At 58.3% G+C, this 24,796-nt stretch overlaps 2 protein-coding genes across 2 annotated transcripts; both read left to right on the forward strand.

Annotated features, from left to right (window-relative positions):
* Positions 1-5,684: 5,684 nt before the first annotated feature.
* LOC134052706 (collagen alpha-1(I) chain-like) lies at positions 5,685-11,889 on the forward strand. The gene is made up of 9 exons (XM_062507333.1): positions 5,685-5,792; positions 7,528-7,619; positions 8,354-8,450; positions 8,614-8,901; positions 9,360-9,451; positions 9,699-9,985; positions 10,150-10,636; positions 10,697-11,422; positions 11,811-11,889. Exons 1-9 carry the CDS (start codon positions 5,685-5,687, stop codon positions 11,887-11,889), a joined length of 2,256 nt encoding a protein of 751 aa, XP_062363317.1.
* Positions 11,890-12,343: 454 nt separating this feature from the next.
* TBX2 (T-box transcription factor 2) lies at positions 12,344-21,202 on the forward strand. Its single transcript, XM_062506919.1, has 7 exons — positions 12,344-12,714; positions 13,388-13,655; positions 16,157-16,303; positions 17,697-17,773; positions 17,850-18,019; positions 19,278-19,891; positions 20,756-21,202. The coding sequence occupies exons 1-7, from the start codon at positions 12,350-12,352 to the stop codon at positions 21,200-21,202; spliced, it is 2,088 nt and encodes a 695-aa protein (XP_062362903.1). The 5' UTR covers positions 12,344-12,349.
* The last annotated feature ends 3,594 nt before the right edge of the window (positions 21,203-24,796 follow it).

Below are 24,796 nucleotides of genomic sequence, written 5' to 3' on the forward strand. Positions count from 1 at the left end.
CCCTACAAACTGGGGCTGTACCAAAATATTTTCAGTCTGGTTCATTTAAAAGAATGTCCTAAATTCCCTGCTGTTGATAGCCCTGTAGCCAAACTGTTAAGAAAGCCTTGAGCCTAAAAAAAAAAAAAAAAATAAGCATTGCTGTGAGGTGGCTAATTTAACTTTAATTTGATACTTTCACAGATGACCCAGCAGAATAACCACTGAGTTCCAGCTCTTCTGTGAGCCAGAGAAAACTGAGTGTGTTGCAGTGATGACTGTATAGGATCTGATTCATTGATAACTCTACGAGGTCTGAATTATCACTAACTCTTGAGTCTGTAGGGTCCGATTTAATGATAGATTTCATAGGATTTGGTTCAATAATAACTCTACAGGGTCTGATTCATCAGTAACTCCATTTGATGCAACACATCCCTGCACATCCCTGTGTCCTTCACCCACACCACACTCCTGCTCCCACCCACGGCCCTAAAAGCCCCCCATTACAACTGGGGGCCAGGTAGTCTCATACCATACCACCCTTCCTCCTGCTCAACCTCAGCAGCCATATGAGAACTCATTTTCAGGCACCAGCAGAGAATATTTCTGTTTTCTTGATAAGTCTAGAAGCTGCTCCTAAGGAAGGTTCACCCCTGACTTTAACACAATCAGGTTTTCCGTCTAGGAACTTGATCCAAACCCCACTTAAAAATAACCAGAGGCTCGTGGTCTTTGCAGGATTTCGGGTGAGTGGCTCCTGCTGCTGTGGAAATTCTCCAGGTGAGTTTCTGACACGCCAGGTTCTCAAGCACAGCAGCTGGCAGCCCAGCAAGAATGTTGTGCCATGATATAAACCAAAGAGCCCGAGAGACACGGGGACTTGCAGGTTTTGAAACTGTTTCCAGTAGTCGTAAGCAGAGGGCTCCTGCTGAGTTCAAAAGGCAAAACGTCTCATTTAAAGCAGGGCGGACTGTATATCACTCTGGGCGTAAAGTGGGGCTCTTCTATTAAAAGTTGAGTTCAGATTTCATGAATTAACATGAAATACTGCTTTCTTATCCTACCCTGCTTTCTGTAATAAACGCACGCGTGTAGCGGGCTTAAATCATGGGAGGGGGATGTTGGGGAAGTCAGAGGTTCTCCAAATGTGGCAGCTTGGAGTTCGAATTAAATCAAAACTCAGGACCAGTCCAGGGCCTGGGTGTAACCATCAGGGTTTCCTGGTGCTTTGCAGAGCACATGGAGCTCAGGATTTGGTGACTTTGCTGGGGATGCTGAACCCCAGCCCAGGCAAAGGCCATCCTGTCCCTGTCCCTCGGAGGGGACAGACTCTGGTCTGTCCTGCCTTTAGCAGCATTCCCCAGGCCCCGGACATTTGCTGGGAAAAGGCAAAGGATGGGACAAAGGGAAAATACTGCCAAGATCTCCATCCTCCTTCCTCAGCAGAGAACCCAGAGCAGAGTTTGGCTGCAAAATGCAGCTGTGAAATCTCTGAACGCTGCTCCTCATCCTCCCTGACCGCCCAAGCGAGGGGGTAAATCCACGGTGCTCTCACCAGGGCTTCCTCAGGAATTTTTCTGAGCATCCAAACCACGTCTGCGCCACGTCTCTACATTTATTTTCTCACTCCTCTGCTCTGGCTTGTTGCTGTGCAGGGTAGGAAAGTTTGCGCCATTTCCTGTTGTCTTTCCCTTATGCTCCTGAGATATTGTAAAAATGTTCGGTATCCTCCAGTAGGTTGTAATCACTTCACCCTAATGTTTCACAGCTGCTAAGTGTAACTTTAAACCCAACCATTTGAGTGCTTACAATTAGCGAGTCAATGGGGCTGAGATCGGGTCTTTGTGATTACAGCAAAGGAGAAAACGGAACTTTTTTTTTTTCCCTGAATTTCAATTGGATAAAACGGGAACAAAAGTTGTGGAGACGAGGAGGGGGGAGTTTAATGCAATAAATGATTAGTGGCTTGTGTGCTAGGAAAAAAAAAATAATTGAATCCAACTCTTGGCCTGTTTGACAGATGGAAAAGGCACCGGGACAAGCATTTGTCTGCGGCAGGACTGCAGGAGCCCCTCTCCGACCTCAGGGCTCCCCGAGAACAGGGGCAGAGCTGCTGGGAACAGAACTGGGAAGGGACAAGAGGTTCAGCTGTGCCCTCACCTGTCCCTGCCCGCCCAGCCGGAGCACGAGCCGGATGCCCGCAGAGCATCCCCTGTGTCCCCGCGCTGCAAAACCACAGGGAGCTCCGCACGGGCTGCTCGGTCTCACGCTGTCCCATGACATTCATTCAATCCCAGCGGAAATTTGGGCTCAGGAGTGTTCCCAGCCCAACAGGGTGAGATCTCCTCTGGCTGATGTCACCGGGTTTGTCCCCGCTCGGCCCCCGCCTCCGGCACGTGTTTCAATTATCCCGCAAAATGCCTTTACCCCGGTGAGAGCGAAGGGCAGGACACAGCGGGGTACAAGTAAGTCACCAGCGGCGGGGCTGGGCCAGGGACATGGCAGGGCACTGCCTCCCTGTCCCAGGCTGCACCCAGCTCCTTCAGCTCTGGCCGGGGCCACCGCTGGCCATGCCACATGTCCCCCGGCCTTGGGGACACACGGCCGTTCCTGGCTGTGCCTGGACATTCACACTGTCCCATCAGTTGCCACCCATCCCTCCGTGGGCTCAGATGTAATTTGAAGCTGCGCATCTGTCTGTGAATTCCCTGGCTGAATTTTTGTCTTTCTTGGGAATTTCTTCTGCAGGAAATTACGCTAAAATACCGACAGCAGGGACAGGGGCTTGCAGCGTTCCCTGTCAACCTCCACCTCCTTCCCTCCATCACATCCCGGGGGATGGGCACAGTGCAGGGATGCTGCTCCCTGGCAGCTCCCTCTCCACGGAAAGCATTCCTGCCACCTAATCATAAATACTAATTAATAGCAAAGTCCTGGTCTAGATCAAGGCGGAGGCTCTGAATTTTCTTGGGAACTTTGCTGTCTGAAAGGTATCTGAAATATTCCCTAGCACTCAGCCTATCAGTGGGTCAATTATAACAGTGAGCAGCCATACAAAGTTGATTTCTAATTTAATACAATGTTAAAACGTGGTCAGGTTAAAATCCAATCTATAAACGAGACACGAAACATCTCTTTAAAACGAGTGTTGCAAACCAGTCCTGGCTCAAACCACAGGCTGCTGCTTCTTTTATAGGATATAATTATTTCCCACTGAATATTTACAATATTATTACAGGACATTAATAAAAGGTGATGCCACTGCCCATGTGGAAGCCCAGTGCCAGCTGGGCATTAATCCCACTCCCATCCAGTCCCTCTCCCTCTGGACTCTTCTCTGGAAAGGTGGGAAGTGTCTTGTGGGGCCATGGGAAGGATGAGGAGAGAACCGACTGTATTTTCACTTAGAAGTGGGGCTGTGGGAGTAGGGACACCCTGATGTGTTGTGGAGGGAGCACAGCATCTCTGCATCCCCCAGGGAGGAGGAGACTCTCCTGGGATGAGGTGGGAACGGTGGGCGAGCACATTCCTTCCTGAGCAACCTGGGCTCGACTTTGGCGAGCGTCTGCTGTGGGCTGGAGATTGTGAACCACATTCAGAGCAGCAGCTTCATTCCAGCAGAAAACCAGAGAGAGCACCTGCAGCCTGAGGTGAAGAGCTGACCCTGTACCCTGCTCCCCATCCCACCTTGCACCCATTCCATGATTCCCAGAGGAAAGACCAGGCACTTCCCACTGCCTCTCCTCCCATGCCAAGGTGCCCACATTGCAGCCACCTCTCAAAGTACACTGAATTTTGCTCTTTTTCCTGCAGCCACCTCTCAAGGTACACTGAATTTTGCTCTTTTTGCTGTCGTAAGGGGAAAGTCCATCTGTCATGTGGGAGTGATGCCATTGTCCTGCCCGGGTGACTGACCGGACTATGAGACTCCTGTTCCTGGTAGTCCACAGTGTCCATGGGAGCTGGGCAGGATCAGGGCTGCCCTTGCCAGTCTCAGCCAAAAACCACCGTGTGTCACCCTGCTGTGGGACACATGATCAGCTTTGATATAATCTATTTTCCAGGAGGGATCCCACCAGCTCCAAAGGCTTGGATCAGAAGTCTGAGCTCCTCTCTATGCCCAGCAAGGAAGGGTTTTCCTAAAGAAGACCAAGATTTTCATGGGAGCAGGTGATCCCCACCACAGCAAGGGCTGGAGGGGAATGTGAGATAATTCAATGTAATACTGGAGCTAAAATGGAGGCACGTGGAGATGTGCTGGCCTGAAGGAAGCTTCAAGTGATGTGTGGGATCTTTGCTCCGGCCCTCCACTGGCCAGGACTCTTTCCCTTCCTTTCCCTTCGTTTTCTGGTAAATTCTGCTGCTCTCTGTAATTGAGAAAAGCTGCTGCTGAACATCTGCACAGGCACTGTCCTCCTCTCGGAGCGGCTGCCGAGGCTTTGATGTGCGGGTGATTCACGGCTTGGCCAGGGCCGCCCCCAGATGCTGCCCCGGGATGGGATGGGATGGGATGGGATAATGGGATGGGATGGGATAATGGGATGGGATGGGATAATGGGATGGGATGGGATGGGATGGGATGGGATGGGATGGGATGGGATGGGATGGGATGGGATGGGATGGGATGGGATGGGATGGGATGGGATGGTATAATGGGATGGGATGGGATGGGATGGGATGGGATGGGATGGGATGGGATGGGATGGGATGGGATGGGATGGGATAATGGGATGGGATGGGATAATGGGATGGGATGGGATGGGATGGGATGGGATGGGATGGGATGGGATGGGATGGGATGGGATGGGATGGGATGGGATGGGATAATGGGATGGTATAATGGGATGGTATAATGGGATGGGATGGGATGGGATGGGATGGGATGGGATGGGATGGGATGGGATGGGATGGGATGGGATGGGATGGGATGGGGTGAGACAGCACCTGCACATCTGTGCAATCCCCGTGTGTGAACCCCTCCGTGCCTCCCCACCAGGGCACCGGGCATGACCTCTCCTGTTTCCACCTGCAGAAGAAAGCACCTGGAGGAACCAAGGGAGGCCGGCTCGGGTGCTTCCCTACATCCCACCAGCACCCGAAGGGCAGAGGGATGGGCATGCCCGTGCACGGGCCACCTTGCTGATGCAAAGGGGAGGGAGCAGAGCTCCAGGCAGGCAGAGCTGCAGCCCGGGGAGCACAATCTGTGCCCTTAATCCCGGCGTGTCCTGCGCGCTCTCAAATCCCCTTCACTTCAATGAGCGCTTGTAGTGTCAGGGCTGCGCTGGGGGAGACGGCACGCGGGGCTGGCGGGGAGGATTTGCTCAAGAGGCACTGTTTTTAAGGTGAGATTTGAAGGATGGAAGACAGATGGCAACTGGAGAGGACAAACGGATCAAGTGAAGGGTTTGTTTTCAGCGTGGAGGGGAAAACGCAGAGGGGGGAAATTACTGCTGGCTACAAAATGGGGGCTATTAATATCTGCAGCTTTGCACTTAGCCCGGTGAGCCGGGACCCTCCCGGACACCGTGGCGGAGGCAGGAGCGTGGTTTTTTCCGTGGAGATGAATTGATCCCAGCGTCACTTTGAGTGTCCCCAGACAAAGCTGCGAGAAGGGTTATTAGCCAGCCGGCGGCCCCGCCATTGTCCCCACTATCTTTTCTTCCCTTTCAACCTCCCTCGCCGTGGCCCAGGTCTCAAAGACCATGTGTCAAGAGATTAGTGACCTGCGGGAAGGGCAATTGCTTGCTTTGTGTTGGCAGCCCGGCGTCGGGGCTGTTATTTACTTGTTTTTTGGTGCTGCCTCCGTTGAGGTATCCATGGAAAACACGCCCTGGAGAGCAATCTGCCAGCCCAGTAGAGCTCCTGGGCGAGGAGCTGGGAGGCTGGAAAAGAGGGGCTTAAGGATCTCAGCACATCTGCCCGTGCCAAAATCCCCAAATTCCCTAGGATGGTCAGTGCAAGAGCCCAGTACCTACAGAGAAGTGAGAAAAAAATCTGAGCAATGAGAAAATTAAGTGCAATGAGAGATGCCCCGGGAATGGGGCTGGATCCAGAGCTGGGACGAGGCCTTGCCCCACAGCAGTTTGAGTTTTCAGAGTGGTCTCAAGAATTGGAAGATGGGAAGAGCCTGTCCTGCCTGCAGGGCCTTATTCCACCTCTCTGCCTCTGGCAAAGGGTGGCTTGGAGGAGCAGTGGGTTTTGGAAGAAATGTAAATCGAGGTTGTGAGAGTTGGCCCTTCCATGCAGTGCTGGTGTACATCAAATTTGTCCATGGTGAAACACCCAGGAAAGGGACAGATGCAGTGAAAACTGTTACTCCTGCCCGGGACCAGCTCATGATTTATTCTGGCCGGTCTTATTCTCTCACCAGTGAAATGCTCTCTCCTATAAACACGAGACGGTGATTTTCTGCAATTCTAAAAGTCAAGCCTAGACCAAAACCACAGCTTACGTGATGTGGGACCAGCAGCATCAGATCCTGCTTTAGATGTGATTCCAGACAAGTTCCCAGACCCCGTCTGAAGCAAACAGTCCAAGATGTGAGACCCTGGCTGCTCTGCCCACACAGGACTGGCTCACTCATCCTTCCTTTGATCCTGTAATTTCTGCCGAACTCCTGGCCTCAAACAAGGGGGGAAAGGGATTCTGAGGATGCAAGGGGGATTGAGGACCAGGGGGGCTGAGTGACCCTCGTGGGGCTGGGGGCTGCCCTGCACCTTCCTCCTTCCAGAGGCAACGAGAGGGGACCGCACCCACCAGGCACAGTTTGAAAATAAATCTAAGGGAGAGAAACCCCTGTCCTTGAGGATTTTGTTGTCCAGGTGCAGGCGGGGTCCCCTCCCAGGAGGGGATTTTGTGGGAGGTCGCCGCGGGCGTGGAGCCCCCAGTGATTTTTTTTCTCTGCTCCCAGAACCGCCGATTCTGTCGCTTTTCCCCTGTTCCGCCAGGACGTCTCAGGCTGCGGGAGTGGGGCAGCCTCGTCCCGGCTGCTCCGGGCATTGTGCAGCAGAACGACCCCAAATTCTCGCTGTTAATCCAGGGAGGAAGCAGAGAGGGGACCCCAACAGCATCATTTTATCAAATATCGCCGTTTGCTAGAGCGATTTGATTTAAGAGAAGAGCCCTGGCCCGCCCTTCCCGAGCCCCGACTTCGCTCGGGGAAGGCGGGCGGACAGCAACACCCCGATTATCGATAGAGCCTCCGAGGGGAAACCAGGGGACCCGGGCGGGGCAGCGACACCGAGCCCGGGCTCCCGACACGGTCACGCGTGGCTGCGGGCGGGGGGGCTGTGCTCGCCCCCGGCCCCATCCCATGACGGCGATGAGGCGGCGATAATGCCATTAGCCCGGGATTACGCGCCCGCGCCGGGATGTGACACACTTTCTCAAATGGAAGTTTTTTAAACAGAGGGATTTGCATGATCCCCCAGCGCGCCCCTCCATCCCCGCACCCGTTCCCATCCCCATCCTCGGTGGCAGCCCGGGTTCCAGGCGGGTCCCCTCGCTCTGGCACGGCTCGGACCGGGGCTCCCTTCTCCTTTTAAGGCAGCGGGCTCGGCGCCGCGCCCCGACGTGGAGAGCCCCGGGGGCGCGGGGCTGGAGGGGGTCACTCCGCCCCCGCGCAGGGAGCGCGCTCCGTAACTCAAAAAAAAAAAAAAAAAAAAAAGAATAATTTAAAATTCAGCGAAGTGCAGGTTCATAGCTCAAAGCGTGGCGGAGTAGCGGGAGGATGGAGGATGCGTGTGTCTCCTCCTGGCCGGGCCGGGGTCACTTGCCGCCCGCCCTGCCAAACAGGCTGGAAAATGTGTTTATAAATTGTTCAAACTCTGGATAAACTTCAGCAGCGTTTGTGTCTGCGTCTCCCCGCATGTTGTTATTTTCCAGAAATCTGGATTACTGGAAATATTTTCTTTAAAGCTGGAGAGAAATCTAAACAGTCTGAGGGCAGGGGGATCTCGAGGGGGGTGGGGGGGGAGCTGCCCGGGGGCTGCCGCGGCTCCGCGGGGTTCCCTGCGCACGGAAGGGGCGCTCAGCTCCGCAGCCGAGCAGCGGGAGGAGAAGGAGGGTGGCGATGCCGAGGCTGGTGTCAGATCGAGTATCTCTCTCTACGGCTGTCGATAAAAGGGTATCAGCCGGGACCCGATGCCCGGCGGCCTCTCCCCGTCCCCTCCAGCGGGCACCGGAGCACGGCGGGGGAGCAGAATCGTTTTCCCGGGATCTCCCGGGGATGAGGGGATTCCCACCCCGCCGAAGGGTGCGAGGGGAGATGCGGCGCCCCGGAGAAGGAAAGCTCTGACGGGTGTCCGGGGCGCGGGTGGGTGAGATCAAACGAGGACAGTTCCGTCACGGGTGGGGTTCTTTTCTTTTCCAGGTGGAGCGGAGAAGAGGGGCCGACGGAGCTGCGGGGCCGCCCCTCGCCTCCTCCCCGCCTGCCCCACGGCCCGGCTGAGGCTGCGGGGCCGGGTCGGGTCTGGGGACGCCCCCCGGGGCTGGAGGGACCACCGAGCCCCGCGAGGACCCGGTTCCCTTCGGGACCGAGGGAACTCCCCCACCCCGCACCTGCGGCTTCGCTCGGGAAGTCTCTGACGTCCCAGGTCTGTCTGTCTGTCTGTCCGGCTGCTCCCGGGGAAGGACAGTGGAGCCCAACCCTGCGGCGCCGTGTCCTTCCCCCCACGCCACGGCTTGTTTCCACCCCGGCTCGACTCCCCCAATTTGGGAAGGTTCGAGCAGCCCTTCCCAAGGGCCCGGGGGTCTCCTCTTGGCATCACTGCCGGGAATGGAGGGCCCGACGGCTCGCCCTGGGCACAAGAAAACCCCTTTTGCCTGGTGCATCCCGTCGGGGGGGAGCGCTCCCCGGGGCGCGGGGCCGCCGCAGCCCGGTGGAGCCGGGAGGAGGGGAAGGCCGAGGCCCGGCTGCTTGTGAGAATTGTTATTTTTCATCAATCACCCGCAATTTGTGTAAGTGCCCCGGACAGGACACCAGCCGTCCTGCTGGCTGGGGTCACGGAGACAACACAGCGATGGAGAAGAGCAAATTGCATTTGCTCACCAGCTCACAGATCCAAATTACGTCCCTCGCATGGCGCGGAGAAGAGAGCGAAAGGTCCATGTGACGTGAGGGAAATATGAAGGACTTTGACAGGTCTTAAACGGCCTGGCGCCAAGGCCTAAGTCTACCGGCTAAAAATAGAAAAGGGATGATGAGTGGAGATGGGCAGAGATGAAAGGGGAAGAGCGAGCGGGGCCGCGATGCGGGGCGGGTGGGGGGCGGGGGCGGCCCGACGGGACGGTGTCCCCGGGGGGACGTACGGGGACGGATCCCCAGGGCGGATCCCCGGGACGAATCCACGAGACAAGCCCGGTCTCTATTCGCCCAGACCGGGGATTTGGAGACCGGGCCCGCGGGCCACCAGGACGGCTCCCAGGAGCAAGGCGCGGCGGCCCCGAGCGCTGCAGCGCCCTGGGGCAGGTTGGAAAACCTTCTCTCGAAATGAACACTCCTCGTCCCCGGCCCCGGGGAGCAGCTGCCCTCGGAACGCGAACCGAGGCCGGTGCCTCTTCTCTCCCTGCCCGGTGCTCGGTCACTCGGGCACGGCCCGTCCATGGCTGCAGGCTCCTGGGTCGTGTCCGCGCCCTCCGTGAGGGGGGCCGCGAGGGGTGACAGCGCAGTGGGAACCCCGGTCTCCGCTGGTACCAGGTCCCCGTTACCCCCCCAGCCCCTCAGCCCCTCCGGCGGCCGGCGCTACGGAAGTTCGGGGAGACGAGGCTGCTCTGGATCGGTTTTATTCTGCAGGCGAGACCGCTTGCGGCCTTACAGCGGTGCGGGGGGCGCGGGCGGGATGCCGGCCAGTGGCCCGGAGGACGGGCGACCTTTCCTCGCGGGGACACGGCGGGGACACGGGCACCGAAGGGCCGGGCCCCGCGTCTTCCCGCGGAGCAGCGGGCGAGGTGTCCGCGGGAGAACCGTCCCCGCGTGGGGAGATTCGCCCCGAGGCAATGAAAGGCTCGACTATTTCTTTGTGAGGGGGGGAAATTGGAAAAAAAATAAAAAAATAAAAGCAAGACCCACTTTTGCCAAAGCTGCCGTCAGCAGTTTTCCACGGCGGCGAGGAAGCAAAGTCCAAATTGGGTTTAAATTTCAGTCCCCGTAGCCTGTTCACTGGTCAGCGGGACCCCCCCGGCCCCGCCGCCCCGGGCGGCCCCGGCGGGTGACGCGGGGTGCCCGCCCCGTCGGGCGCGGTGCGGGGCCGGGCGCGGTGCGGGAAGAGGTGAACCTGCTGCGGAACGCGGGGCAGGTGGAGATCGGCCCCGAGAAGAGCCCGAGGATGGGGATGGGGTCCGCCGGGGGCTACCAGCAGGATGAATCGGGGAGGAGGAATAGAGAGGAGAGGGCGGGATGGGAAGGGGGCACCCGGGGGTCCCCGCATGCCACCCTGCGCGGGGAGCAGCGACACAGGACCACGGGAGCTCCGAGCTGCTGCGGCCGCGCCTCGCTGCGCATCCGCGGAGCGGGAGGGCCCGGGGACGGGGGGGGACAGGCCGGGGGACACAGGAATGGGTCGGCAGCCACCCCCCCCGTCCCGCCTGGTCGCAGCGCAGGCGGCGGGGGCAGGAGCCTTGGAAGGATGGCAGGGCGCTTTTTGAAGATTTGGGGGTAAATATGAAGTGACAAGAGACGGGTCTTTATTGTGAGGGCTCAGCCGCCTGGCGCCAGGGCCCTCTTCAGCCACCGCGGCCCTCAGTTAATCAGCGCAGATCTCCAAACCGGCCTCTCCGAGGGGACACCCACCGCGCCCGCCGCCCTCCCCCCGGGCCCCGGCGCGGCGGGACCGGCCCTAATCCCTCAGCAAACAGCCCCGGAGTGTCCCCCCTCCTCCTTATCTGCCTCCCCCCGCCCGGGTAAACAGCCCCTCCGGCCGGGCACAGCCGCGCGGGCCCCCGGCCGCGTACCCAACGCGCCTCGACGGCGGGGTCTGGGGGTCTGCGCCTCCGCCGTGGGCGCGGAGCTGCGGGCGGGACCACCCCCCCCGCTCCCCATCGGGGCGGCTGCCGGCAGGGTTGGGGGCGACGGCTGGGAGCGACTCACCCGCGCTGGAGGTCGCCGCTCGGGGCTTCGCCGCCGCCCGCAGCTCTCCGCCGGGCCGCGCTTCCGGCGGCCGCCCCGTCGGCGCTGCGCGGTTGTGCGCGGTTGTGCGCGGTTGTGCGCGGAGCGGCGGGCGGGGCGCGCCCCACCGCGATCCGCTCTCCAGGATCTGTCGGAAGGCGGCCGCCGCCGGGGCTCCCCCGGCCTCTCCCCCCCCCCCCCCTCCCCGGCCCGCCGCCCCCACGGAGACCGGCGGGGGCCTCTGCTGCCGCCCCCCGCCCCCGTGGCTCCGCTCCCCGCTCCGCCGAGGTGGCTCCGCGCTGGCCCCGCACCGGCGGCGCAGCCGGGGCTGACCCGGTATGCGGAAAGGAGCCGGGGGTGGGATTTCGAGCACTTTTCTCTGTCATTGGTTAATATTTTATTCTGTTGACATGTTTTCTTACTGCCGATGCTTCCGACACCTTCTTCTTTTTTTTTTTTTTCTCCTTTTTTTTTTTCCCCCTTCTTCCCTTCCTCCCTCCCTCCGCGCCCCCCGCCCCCCCCGCGCCCGGAGCTTGGCCGGAGCTGTCAAAACCCCGCCTATGCAGATCCACAATTGGTCTGAAACGCGTAAAATCAGCAATCAAGGGGGCTTGGCTCATTAGCGGGCGGATCAGAGCAGGAAGGACATGTGAGATAGTCACAGTTTTACAGAGATCAGGACAAGATCTCACCGTTCCCACTCGGCTCCTTTGGCCATGAGCAGCCCGAGCCCCAGCGCCGAGCGCGGAGCGCGGAGCTGGGCCGGCCCCGCCGGGGCTCAGCCCGGGCCCGCGGGGGTGTGAGGGCAGCGCGGCCGCCCCTGCCCCGCCGCGCCCCGCGCAGCCCCGCGCAGCCCCGACCCGGCTTTTGTTTCTATTTTAGTGTCGGGAAGGACTTTCCTGGGAGGGCTCGTTCCCTCGCTCGCTCTCCCTCGCTGCAACAACAACAAAAAATAAGGACCTACTGTCTCCCCTCCGCAGACCGGGAGTCCCAGGAGCCGGGAACTGCCTCGCTTTTCCTTTTTATTTTTCATTCTTTTTTTTTTTTTCCCGAATCTAATTCGGCTGATTTTCGCCTCTTTTTTTTAATGCTTTTTTTTTTTTTTTTGGAGCCTGTGTGTGTTGTTGATTTTCCTTCCTCTTCCAGAGACTCGAGCGAGTTCGCTGGACAGGGGAGAGGGAAAAAATAAAACTCAACAAATCCGCACGCACGCATTTTTGTAAAGGGAATCCCTCTTTTTCTCCTGGATTTGTGGATGCACCGATGAGAGATCCAGCCTTCCCAGGGACTGCCATGGCTTACCATCCCTTCCACGCACCCCGGCCGGCTGATTTCCCCATGTCCGCTTTCCTCGCAGCCGCCCAGCCGTCCTTTTTCCCGGCTCTGGCTCTGCCTCCGGCGGCGTTGGCGAAGCCCATGCCGGACCCGGGGCTGGCCGGGGCGGCCGAGGCCGGGCTGCACGTCTCGGCCCTGGGACACCACCACCAAGCCGCCCATCTGCGGTCGCTCAAAAGCCTGGAACCCGAGGAGGAGGTAGAGGACGACCCCAAAGTAACGCTGGAAGCCAAAGAGCTTTGGGACCAGTTTCACAAGCTGGGCACCGAGATGGTGATCACCAAGTCTGGGAGGTAAGAGCCGGCCCCGCGCAGCCCCCCCAGCCCGCCCCGCACCTGCGCGGAGCCCTCGCCCCTCGCTCCATCCCGCTTCCCACCCGTCCTCATGAATTAACGCGGGGAGTTTCCATCTCTGGAGTTTTTCGGAGGTGTTTCCCCTAATTCTCCGAGCTTTCCCGTCAGCGTTCCCCCCTCTCATTACTACGTTTCCGAGCGCGATCCCAAATTAAATTCGTGCACGTTAACTGAGCGCTCGGAATCCCCCGTTCCCCTTGTTTTCGCCGCTTCCCGCCGCTTCCTTCCCTCCTGCCAAACTTTCCCCACGTCCGGGGTCGTCCCCGGCCCTGCCCGTGGCCCCGGGCCCGGGGGAGGCAGCCGAGGGTGCTGAGCGAGCGGGTCGGCGAAGGGCAGAGGAATAGAATGAAACAAGGATATGTTTTCGCCCTTCTTTCCCGAAATGGGATTTTTGAGCTTTTTCCCTGCTTTCTGCCACGGTGTGGGCAGCACAGAGAGATGAAAAGAAGTGGGACGTGAGGAGGGATGGGAATCCCCAGCGAACTAAACTAAAAGATGGTGGTTTGGGAGCAGCAGCCGGGGCCGGGCGGTGCGGGGGGCTCGGTGGGGCCGCAGCCGTCGGGGGTCGGCGGCGGGCGGGGGCAGCCCTGAACTGCTCTGGGTCTCTCCGCAGGAGGATGTTCCCCCCGTTCAAGGTGCGGGTGAGCGGCCTGGACAAGAAGGCCAAGTACATTTTGCTGATGGATATAGTGGCGGCCGACGATTGCCGGTACAAATTCCACAACTCCCGCTGGATGGTGGCCGGCAAGGCCGACCCGGAGATGCCCAAGCGCATGTACATCCACCCCGACAGCCCGGCCACGGGGGAGCAGTGGATGGCCAAACCTGTTGCCTTTCACAAGCTCAAGCTCACCAACAACATCTCGGATAAGCACGGCTTTGTAAGTTCGGCTGCGGGGCAGAGCGGAGCCCCCGGGCAGGGACCCTGGGCAGGAGCGGGGTCTGCCCGGTGCGGGGTCTGCCAGGTGCGGGGTCTGCCAGGTGCGGGTTCTGCCAGGTGCGGGGGCTGCCAGGTGCGGGAGCTGCCTGTGATCTTCCCGGAGTAGCCGCGGGGCTTTAGAGCCTCCTCCAGCCGGGTTTAGCTGGGCTGAGGGGCCTAGCCGGGCCTTGCGGTGGCCTGGTTGTCCCGCAGCCCCCAGCCCCTGGTCCTGCCCGGCACCGAGGGACAGCTCCCGTTCTCCGGGGGAAAAAGGAGAGTTGTGCTGCGATCAGCCTCGGGCTCCCTTTGGCTCCCTTATCCCGGGCCTCCACGGCCTGTCCTGCCGCTTCTTCCCAGCCTTGTGGGGAGAAGAATTTAGGGAGGTGGATGTGCGGGGCCGAGGCCGTGCGGGGGCTGCAGCCAGGGCCGGACAGGGGCTGTGGTTGCCCCCCGGACCGAGCGGAACCGGGGCCGGCGGCACCTGCGCTGGGTTTCCGCAGCCGAGAGAAGGGCTGGTGTCGTTGTCACCATCTGCCTCTGAAAGCCCCTGTTTATATCCCTATTGATGATATCTGCATCACCTAAAGGAGGTAAAACAAAACAAAGAAATTAAGCAAAACAAAACAAAACAAAAAAAAACCACAAAAAAAACCTGCCAAGCAAAATAAACAAAGAAAGGAAAAAGAGAGAAGCAGGGAGGAGAGAAAGCCAGCGGAGAGTGTTGGCCATTTACAGAGACCCGCAGAAAGCAGGGTCAGAACGCGAGGGGAGCGCGATCCTGCGGGAATGCGAGGAGGGGGAAATGCCAGCGCCTCAGCCAGCTCTCCTTCCTCTGAGCGAGCATTTAGGGCGATAAAGGGAAAGTTCATGGTGCATTGCTGCTGATACGGTAATTAGCGGGGAGCCGGGGCCGGCGGAGCCGCGGGGCGGCCGCGCTGCGGGGGCTGCGGGACCCCGCTCGGGTGGGGAGCTCCGAGCAGCTCCGCACCTCCCAGAGAACTTTACCTCTCTCTTTATTTTTTCCCCTCTCTATATTTTTTCCATTCTCTCCTCTTTTTTTTTTTTCCCATTTTTTTTTCCCTCTCACTTTTATTTTTTTTTCTCTTAAGGCAGGAAACAGCGTCTTTGTTAAATAATACATTGCGAGGTTATTTATAGCCAGCAAGGTAAATCGATAGAGAACGAGTCTAAATTTTTTTTTTTTTTGTACTGGTGAAAAACTAGTTTGATTCAGCGCTTTTAACGGTTCGCCTCCTTCAATTAAAGATTTCTGGTATCTGTCGTTGTCCAAAATCCGGACTGTGTTAAATCTGGGAGATGAAGGTTTAGCCAGTGCCCATCTGGTCAGAGAGGGATGATTTTTTTTTTTTTTAAGGAATTCATATTTGTACGCCTGAATGAGACGTTTTGCACCATTTTCATGATAAACCCCGTCTAGATTATATCAATATAACAGAGATCTGACAGTTCATCAGCAGGTGATTATTGCTTGGGTTAAAAAAAAAAAAGGGGGGGATTTTTTTTATTACCTTCTAAACCGAAATGAAGTGATAATTATTTAGCCATTTGGCCGACGTTATTTGACAATAATTACTCAAGCTTTCGCCGTCCTTCTGCCAATTCTGGGCAGTGAATTTTGCATTTCAGCTCGGCCACAGCAGGTTGGGGAATTCTTCAAAAGCTATCGGGCAGAAAAGCAGGCAGCGAGGGGCAAGGGGTCGGAGCAGCCCCAGGGGCGCGGCTCGGGGTGTTGAGACACTTCCAAAAATCCTCAGCCAAATCGCGGGGAATTCAGGTTTTATATTTTATAAAAAAACAGCAAACCAAACTCAAAAAAATAAAACGAAAGGGTAGACAACGGCTTTGAGTGTTGGCGAGGCTTTCAGACACCTGGCTGGAAAAAAAATAAAAAATCTGTTCCTTCTGCAACGTTGCTCCAAGACATAAATTTGCTATGGCTCGTGGTGAAACGCTCCTTTCAGGTCGCAGGAGCTGGCTGGGGCTGGCACCAGCTCCTGCCGCCCCCGACACTCACCCAGAGGCTTTTAACATTTTTTTTTTTTTTTTTGTGGTGGTGAGGGATAGTAATTTATTTTTAAGGACGGAAATATGAAAAGCGGTGAGAAACGTGTCGAAAAGTCGCCTCGCGTTTGCAGGGTTGTAATAAAACTGGGAGATCTCTTTTGCTGCTTTATTGCCATGCTTAACACCCGCGAAGATGCTGTTCTGCCTGACCTCCTTCTTTGGGGACAGATCCTGAAATGGGATCAAGGAAAAAAAAAAAAGGGAAAAAAAAAAAGAAATCTCCTTCTCTGGCATCCGCCGGCATTTTTTCCTCACGGTGAATTTGAGGGGTGTAAGTGTTTTAGGGTTTTTTTTCGGGAGAAAAGGGGTTTTTTAGGGAGGGATCTGGAGGCGTGGGGCTGACGGCAGCCGCGGGCTGTGCTCTCTCGCCCATCCCAGACCATCCTGAACTCCATGCACAAGTACCAGCCCAGGTTCCACATCGTCCGGGCCAACGACATCCTCAAGCTGCCCTACAGCACCTTCCGCACCTACGTGTTCCCCGAGACCGACTTCATCGCCGTCACTGCCTACCAGAACGACAAGGTACAGCCGGGCAGCTCCTGTCCCTGTCCTGCTCCTCTCCCTGTCCCCCTGCCTGTCCCCATCCCTGTTCTCACCCCTGTCCCACCCCTCTCCCTGTCCCCCTGCCTGTCCCCATCCCTGTTCTCACCCCTGTCCCACCCCTCTCCCTGTCCCCCTGCCTGTCCCCATCCCTGTTCTCACCCCTGTCCCACCCCTCACCCGGTATCAGTGTATTTTTGTGTGTGCGTGCATGTTGGTGAGGATATTTCGGGGCAAAAAGCAGCAGCAGTAGAAAGGTTAAACCACAAGAACCCAGAGTAGGATGCACCCTCATACTGCTCGTATTATTATCGCTATTTTTAGTGCTAATATTAATGCTGCTGTCAGTATTTCTATTATTGCTATTAATAATTCCCTCACGGAGTTTGTTGTGCCTTTCTGGGCCGTGGGGGTCTTTGCTCCAGGCCCAGCCTGTGGAGAGCAGCACCAGGCCTGGGCAGCCTCCCCGAGGAGGTGCCCAGGACTCTGGAGGAGCCAAAAAAGAGAGGCAGATAATCTGATTTTAGTTGCTTTCGTGATTTAGCAAGTGTCGCCCCGTGAGCAGGCAGAGCCAGGAGACCACGATGGGGAGCAGAGAGCCTCTGCCGTCCCCTTCCAAGAGTTGTGTGTGTGTTTTAACCCAAAAGCTGACCCCCACCTCCACCCCTGGCTGCTGATGCTAATTGACAGCTCTGTCTGAGGGTCCTGGTGGGCTTGTTTCCCTCGTAAAGTTTATGGCGAAGAGTCACAATCGATTAAAGAGCACTTTGTCTGCTCGCCCGCCGCAAGCTGCGCGGGGCGGCCGCCGGCCGTGGGCCCCGTCGGGCGGGGGGGATGCTCGGGCCGGGGGGATGCTCGGGCCGGGGGGATGCTCGGGCCGGGGGATGCTCGGGCCGGGGGGATGCTCGGGCCGGGGGATGCTCGGGCCGGGGGATGCTCGGGCCGGGGGGATGCTCGGGCCGGGGGATGCTCGGGCCGGGGGATGCTCGGGCCGGGGGTCGCGGCGGGGCCGGGCAGCCGGGCCTTTTCCAGAGCCCCTCTCGGGGCCGTGTTTCAGGGCCATGCATTATTGAGCGCCCTGATGTCGCCGGCCCCTGCAGCCCGTGGCAGGGAGGGATAAGAATAGCTTTTAACCAGCGCCGCGCAGCTCAGTCGCCATCTTCCCTCCGGGGGGCCGTGAAAAATAACTTCCTATCATTAAGACGCTATTAATAATTCAAGCCCAAACCTCAGCATCATTTTTAATAAAGCATGCGGTGTGTTAACGCGGGCTCCGCAGCCTGAGCCGCGCACCTCGGGCTCCCCGACGGCGGCGGAGAGAAGGGGGGCGGCCAGGGCTTCACGCCTCCCCTTTTCTCCTTCTCCCCCCTCACAGATCACGCAGCTGAAAATCGATAACAACCCCTTCGCCAAGGGCTTTCGGGACACGGGCAATGGCCGGCGGGAGAAGAGGTAAGGGGTGCGCCCGTCCCCCCGGCTCCGTGCCCGCGGGGGTACGGCCGGTGCCCGACGCTGCCTGTCCCCGCAGGAAGCAGCTGTCCCTGCCGTCCCTGCGGATGTACGAGGAGCCCTGCAAGCCCGACCGCGACGGCGGCGAGTCGGACGCCTCCTCCTGCGAGCCCTCGGCCGTGCGCGATGCCCTGCACTCGCCCGTGGGAGCCCTCTCCAGCCCCTTGCGCCTTAAGGGCAGCGGCAGAGGTAACGCAGCAACCGCGGTCCCAAAATGTTCCCGAACGTTCTTTTCCCTCTGATTTTCTGTGGGCAGGGAGGAAAAACACCAGAGAAAATAAAGACGGGGATGCTCACAGGAGAGCCCGGGGGTTGAAAGGACACAAACCGAGCAAACGCGAATGGCATTCACGAGTTGCACCGTTTTTCTCTTTACGTATTTTCTTTTGAATGTATATTTGATCCTCTATACACCTGATGTTTTTTATTTATATCATACAAGAAGAAACGGCACAGAAGCCTTGGTCCTTGACACTTTTGCCCGGCGTGCCCTGCCTTCCATGGGAATCTCATACTCCCCTAAAAAAGAGGGGGGAAAAAAAGTAAATAAAAAGAATTAATATATTTGAAAGAGGTGAAAAAAAAAAGTTATAACTCCAAGGCTTCAAGCTGGTAAATGAAAATAAACCAGCAGCTCCCAGGCTGCAGTGGTTCGATGCTGGGTTTTGTCTTGCAGCACTATCAATCTGCTCTTTAAACTTTCCACCAACTCGATTCCCTGCAAACCTTCATCAAAACCGCAACCCCCCACCCCGAGCTGGAGGGAGGGTTTATTACACCCCTCTCCACTTTCAAAGACTTCCCCGAATATTTGCCCCAGCCTGCAGAGCTTCACCTCACCCGCACCAAAAGGCTTTTCTCGTTTAGTGGAGCCGTGCAGGCAGGGGCTCAGCTCCCCTTGCCCTTGCCAGCGCCTCGCCTCGCATCCCCCTGCCTCCTCTGGAGAGTTCAATGGGGTTTTTTAAACTAAAGCCCCTTTTAGGGAAGTCTGTACCATACTCCCAGCCTTAAAATTGCCTCTTTAACCTGCCTCAACCTGCACATTTGGAATAAATCCACGCTGCGCTGGCGATCAGCTCCATGTAATTAAATATACGCAGGACCATTTCCTCCCGTGCTGTTCACTGCCCGCTCTCCTCATCCCCCCTCTTCAGCCTGCTTGGACTTTGCAGCTAAGGAGAGAGATCTAGTTAGTACAGGATAGATTCTGGTTCTCCATCAAGCATGTTTTTCCTGTTTGGCACAGCCACAGGACTTGCTGTTGTTAATCCCCTTTCCCCAGAGCCACCATAGCATTTCTGTCCCCAAAATGACTCTCTCCCATTAATAACGATCGCGGCTTCGCCGTCGCAGCCTCTCCCTGACACCAGGGCTTTTGTGAGTGACCCCTTCCTCGCCTCCCCTGGGTGCTTCTGCTCTGACCCTCTGCCCCTCCATCTCCTTGCAGAGGAGAAGCCAGGGGCCGACAGCGACGCGGAGGTGGAGAAGGTGTCCGAGGAGCGGCCGGTGGCAGCAGCCAGCCCCAGCGCGGAGGACGCGACGCCCCGCGGCAGCCCCCGGTGCCCGGAGGAGAGGAGCAAGGAGAGGCACAGCCCAGAGAAAGTCAAGGATGGTGCATCCCCCCGGGAGGGTCCTGGCGAGGGCCTGTTCGGCACACGGGGCCTGGAGAAGGACAAGGTGGAAGGACGGAGGAAAGAGACGGACCCAGGCAAGAAGGACACGGAGGGCGGCGGGCTGGGCAAGGAGGCCTTTGCCCCGCTGATGGTGCACACGGACAGCCCCCCGCACCTGAGCGCCGGGCACCTGCAGAGCCTGGCGCTCTCTGGCCTCCACGGGCAGCAGTTCTTCAGCCCTCTGGGCGCCGGGCAGCCCCTCTTCATCCACCCAGGACAGTTCGCCATGGCCCCCGGCGCCTTCTCTGCCATGGGCATGGGACACTTGCTGGCCTCGGTGACCGGCGGGGGCAGTCTGGAGAATGGAGCCCTCTCGTCCGCCCCGGGTGCGGCAGGGACGGCCACCCCCTTCCCTTTCCACCTCTCCCAGCACATGTTGGCCTCTCAGGTAAGCCCTGTGTCCCCATCCCTATCCCTGCTGTCCAGCTGGGCCCCGAAATCTCCTCTTCATGTCCTCCTGAAAAGCCTCATGAGCGAGCGGGGCACTTTGGGGATGCAGGTCAGGCTTGGCCAGTGTCATCCTCAGTGTGGGGACATGCAGGGAAGGAGCTGTTGGTGCCTCCAGCATCCCCAGACCCTCTGCAGCGCACAGGGACAAGGGGGGGGACACACCCCTGACATGACACCAGCTGTGGCACAGGCAGAACACGGGGGGCGTTTTTGAAAGTGTCTTCAGGGTTGATTTGAGGAGGAATCTTGATTTTTTTGCAGCTGTTATGGCTCCTCTGTAGTCAAGGGCAGAGTCAGGAGCTGTGGCCCTGCCTGATCTGGCTGTCCCCATCCAGCAGCTCCCTGTCTTCCTGTCAGCTCTGAAGCGCTCCCGCAGCACCTGCGCTGGTGTTGCCTTTCCCATTTCCTCTGATGGAATACACGGAGATATCTTTGAACTCCCCTAATTTAACCGTCCTGCTTAACAGTGTGTTTTCATGTGGCTAAGGGGCTGCGGTGCTGCACAGGCAAGGACATGCACCGTGCAGGGAGGGGACGGGGCAGATCTCAGACAGGAGTTTGTGCTCGGTGTCACCAGCCTGGCTTGGGATGGGGAAGATGGGGCTGTACCCCCTCCCTCAGCCTGTTCCACACGGATATCCCCGTGTGGATATACGCTCTGCTTTTAGGGCGACGCTAGGCAGTTTCATCTTTGCCATGGCTTTTTTGGGGGGCAAACACAGCTGGGGAGGGGGCAGGCAGGAGCGGGGATGCAGCGGAGCAGCAGCACAGCTCCGACCGCCCTTTCTCTCTCTCTCCACAGGGAATTCCGATGCCCACCTTCGGCGGACTCTTCCCCTACCCCTACACCTACATGGCAGCGGCCGCAGCAGCCGCCTCGGCCATGCCGGCCACCAGCGCTGCCACCGCTGGGCCCCTGTCCCGCAACCCCTTCCTGGGCAGCAGCCGGCCCCGCCTGCGCTTCAGCCCCTACCAGCTCCCGGTCACCATCCCGCCCAGCACCAACCTGCTGACCACCGGCCTGCCCGCCAGCCTCAACCCCGGCTCCGAGGGCTCCAAGGCCGGCAGCAGCCGGGAATCCAGCCCCCTGCCCGAGGCGCCCCTGCACAAGGGGGGCAGCCAGCGCCCCGCTGCCTCCCCCAAGGGCTCCCTGAAGGAGTCTCTCAATGAACTGCAGAACATCCAGAGACTGGTGAGCGGGCTGGAGAGCCAGCGGGAGCTGTCACCCGGCAGGGAGTCCCCGAAGTGACCGGCGGGGCGGGCAGCGAGCCCTCCCGGCGGGGCGGAGAAGCACTGGTATTTTGTACAGCACAGTATAAATATTTATTGTGGAGCGAGGGCTGGGAGCAGACAGGGAGCGGGGTGCTGCAGCAGAGGGACGGACCCCACCGCCCAAGGGGACCCACCACCCCAGAGCCAGGAGGGAGCAGCTGGAGCGCCGGGCTCGCCCACCCCTTCGGCTGTGGGGCTGGGAGCGGCTCCCCCTGCTCCAGCGTGGCCACGGAGCCCCCAGGACCCCCGAGTTCCCCGCTCCGGGCATTGGGCAGCTCGGGAGAGCGTGATGAGCTGGTGCCGAGACACCTGATGGCCCCAGCCCCTGCCTCGGTGAGGGGTGAGAGGGGCCAAACCCTCATCAGTGCAAAGGGAGGGGGAAGGAAAAAATAAATTTAAAAAGGTTAAAAAAAAAAAATATAAGAAACGGAAGATGGAAACCAAACCGCCTCGGCAGCCGCCGCCGCGCAGAGCGGGCACGGCGGGGGCTCTCGTGGGTACCTGGGCAGATATTTATGAAATAAATGGTAATTTGTGTAAATAAGCTATAAGGATCCCAGAATATGCAAATTGGTATTAATTTATTCAGAGTTGTACATTGGTGTGTACATAATATTTAGAGTTTAACTCCTCGCATTTAAGTTTTTTTTGGGTTTTTTTGTTTCATTTTACATGAACATATATATTGTAAATGAAAACTATTTAGCTCATTGTGATTGAAGGAGATATCGGTTTCTCTGTGTTTTAAAATATTGTTTATCCCGCCTGTTCTCTAGGACAATCATGTGCCACTGATAAAACAATTTTTGGAGCCATTAAAACTAAGATTTCAATCCTTTAACGGACTTTTGCAAGAAAAGAAAATAAACTAACGAATCCAAAACGTAACTAAAATATTACTACAGTGCGGGGTATAGAGAATGCAGGAATAAACCTCAGGTTTTTATTTTTCACTCCAGAACAAAAAAAAATATAATAAATTTAAATATCACAGGACTGTGCTCTATATTTGTTTTAAAATAAAAAGATACATGATTTGCAACGTGCTGGTTACTCGGGTATCTCGTCTGTTCAGTTTTGATGAATTCTCACATCTTTCAATAATAAAAAAAAAAAAAATCTACTCGGAGAAGTCCTGCCGGCTCCCGCCTGTTTCATTCCCGCGGCCGCTCCGCCCCGTCGGGGCCGCCGCTCCTCCGCAGGTGCGCAGCGCTGGGTGGGAGCCGCCCCTTCCGTGGCTGACGGGCAAAGAATGAAACGGCCCCGTCAGGGCGCGACCCGCCGGGGTTTGGTGCCCCCCGGGCCTTCACTCGCCCCGCCGCGGCAGGTGCTGGGCGAGGGGGCGGGGATGCGGCACCGGGAACCTCCGCCGGTGCCAGGCCGTCCCCGGGGAGAGCCGGGGAAGCAGAGCCGGGCACGCCGGTACCGGCCCGAGGCTGCTGTGGGGACTCTCCGGGAGCGGCGGGGACAGGGGAGCGCTGGTCACAGAGACAGCGACAGGGATGGAGGGAGCGGGACACAGCGGCAGCGTCGGTCGTGTGGAAGGGGGACGGGGAAGGGATGACCCGGGCACACCGGTACCGATCCGGGAAGATGAAGGGGAAGGGATGATCCGGGCACACCGGTACCGATTGGGAGGGTGATGAGGAAGGGATGATCCGGGCACACCGGTACCGATCGGGAGGGTGATAGGGAAGGGATGACCCGGGCACACCGGTACCGATCGGGAGGGTGATAGGGAAAGGATGATCCGGGCACACTGGTACCGATTGGGAGGATGATAGGGAAGGGATGACCCGGGCACACCGGTACCGATCCGGGAAGATGAAGGGGAAGGGATGATCCGGGCACACCGGTACCGATCCGGGAAGATGAAGGGGAAGGGATGATCCGGGCACACCGGTACCGATCGGGAGGGTGATGAGGAAGGGATGACCCGGGCACACCGGCACCGTCGGGGATGGGGCCACCGCGGGCCGTGGGCTTTAAGATCCCCACGTCTCCCCCGACGCCCGGAGCCTGTCGGGGTGTCGCGGGGCTCGGCCACGGAGGAAGGAGCAGCGGCTTTCCTCAGCGATTCCCGTTCTCCGTGCGGGACCGCGCTCCCCTCGGGCCGAGGCGCAGCGCCGGGCGCCGGGCGCCCTCTGCTGGCACAGCCGCGCTCCCCCGACGGGGCGGGCGCCCCTCGGCCTCCCCCGCGCTCCCGTTCCTGCGGGCAGGGAAGGGGCTTTGAAACCCCCCGCCCGTTTCTGGGAAGAGGTGCTGCGGCTGGGTACCTCGACGGCGGGAGAGGTGCTGCCTTGTGTGATTATTTCTGCAGGGGGGACCAGCAGGGTGGGAATGCCTTCCCACCAGGAGGAGGGATGTGTGGTGACTAAAATTAGGCTAGCAGGATTATTTCGGAACCAACATCACTCAGGACGAGCAGTAATTTAATGGGGTCTATTTTTAGTGAGGGGACACAACCTGTGCCAGTGTGGGGGCTCCTCTGGTCCTTCTCCCTCTAATCCAGCCGTGCTGGATTTAGGCTAAGGTGGCTGGGAAAACCTCAGGGATGGTGACGGTGCCACAGGACAGGCTGGGGCAGCCTCATGATGGGTTCCTGCCATCCTGGTGGTTCAGGGACAGCCCTGTCACCCATCCTCGATTGGGGGCCAAGCACTGGTGCCAGCGGGACCTCCCAACCTGCCCACTGAGCACAAAGCTGCTCTTCACTGGGGAGGGGATAAACGCTCTGTGGGTTCATGACAGTGACCCTGAGGAACAGTGCCCAACGGCAGGGAGCAGGCCCTGGGCCCCCCTGCCAGGCTGTTTCAGCAGGAGCTGAGCTGCTCCACGCCTGCCCTGGCCGTCCCCAGGCTCTGAGAAATCCTATTCAAGCAGCTCGATGAGCAGCTACCGATTAGTCACGCACTGTGCTGGGATTTCTTTTCCTCAGCTATGAAAAGGCGCTGGGAGGCCCCGCGGGGGCACACCCGGCACAGCACCCCCATGGCTCTGCTGCTCTGCACCTGGCAAAACCTGGCTTGGCCAGGCCACCGTGATCACTGCCAAGTCACGAGAATAAAGTTCTGGGTGTTCTGGTGATGTCTGGAGCTGGTGTTTTGCCGTGTCACCAGAGCAGTGAGGTCCTCTAACACCGAAGTCTTCACGAGGGTTAGTGGTGAATTCTGAATTTCTTCAGCTAAATGCGCGAGGTGCTTGGCCAGACACTAAAAATAGCAGAGCTGCCCTGAGGGCTCCGTGGGCCTGGTGGACAAACCCCGGCTGCCTTGGCCGCTGAGCTGCCGTGCAGCACAATAGCGCTGCTGGAAGGGCTCCATGGGCGGGTGTTTGTAAACAGGAACATGAGCTCATGCCAGAGCATCTCGCAGCCCTGCAGAGGGAAAGCTGCCACGGCTCTTGTCCCTGTGCGGCCCAGGGGTGCTCAGCAGGACCCCTGGCCCCTCATCTGGGCTGTGTTCTTGTGTTATCCAAGGGCCACTGCACATTGTGGGGGAAGAATAAGAGAACCAAAGAATGGTTGGGAGGAATTTGAAACTCCATCTTGTTCCAAGCCCCTGCTCTGGGT

This window comes from Cinclus cinclus, chromosome 22 (genome assembly GCF_963662255.1).
Source record: "Cinclus cinclus chromosome 22, bCinCin1.1, whole genome shotgun sequence".
Classification (NCBI taxonomy): Eukaryota; Metazoa; Chordata; class Aves; order Passeriformes; family Cinclidae; genus Cinclus; species Cinclus cinclus.

What these genes read in the sequence shown, in the direction of transcription:
- TBX2 (XM_062506919.1), top strand. Translation starts at nt 12,350, where the DNA reads ATGAGAGATCCAGCCTTCCCAGGGACTGCCATGGCTTACCATCCCTTC. An exon ending in CTGCCTACCAGAACGACAAG is followed by an intron (nt 16,304 to 17,696) that starts GTACAGCCGGGC and finishes CCCCCCTCACAG; the next exon opens with ATCACGCAGCTGAAAATCGA. An exon ending in AGCACATGTTGGCCTCTCAG is followed by an intron (nt 19,892 to 20,755) that starts GTAAGCCCTGTG and finishes CTCTCTCCACAG; the next exon opens with GGAATTCCGATGCCCACCTT.
- LOC134052706 (XM_062507333.1), top strand. Translation starts at nt 5,685, where the DNA reads ATGTGTCAAGAGATTAGTGACCTGCGGGAAGGGCAATTGCTTGCTTTG. An exon ending in TTGGTGCTGCCTCCGTTGAG is followed by an intron (nt 5,793 to 7,527) that starts GTATCCATGGAA and finishes TCTCCTTTTAAG; the next exon opens with GCAGCGGGCTCGGCGCCGCG. An exon ending in GCTGCAGCGCCCTGGGGCAG is followed by an intron (nt 9,452 to 9,698) that starts GTTGGAAAACCT and finishes TTACCCCCCCAG; the next exon opens with CCCCTCAGCCCCTCCGGCGG.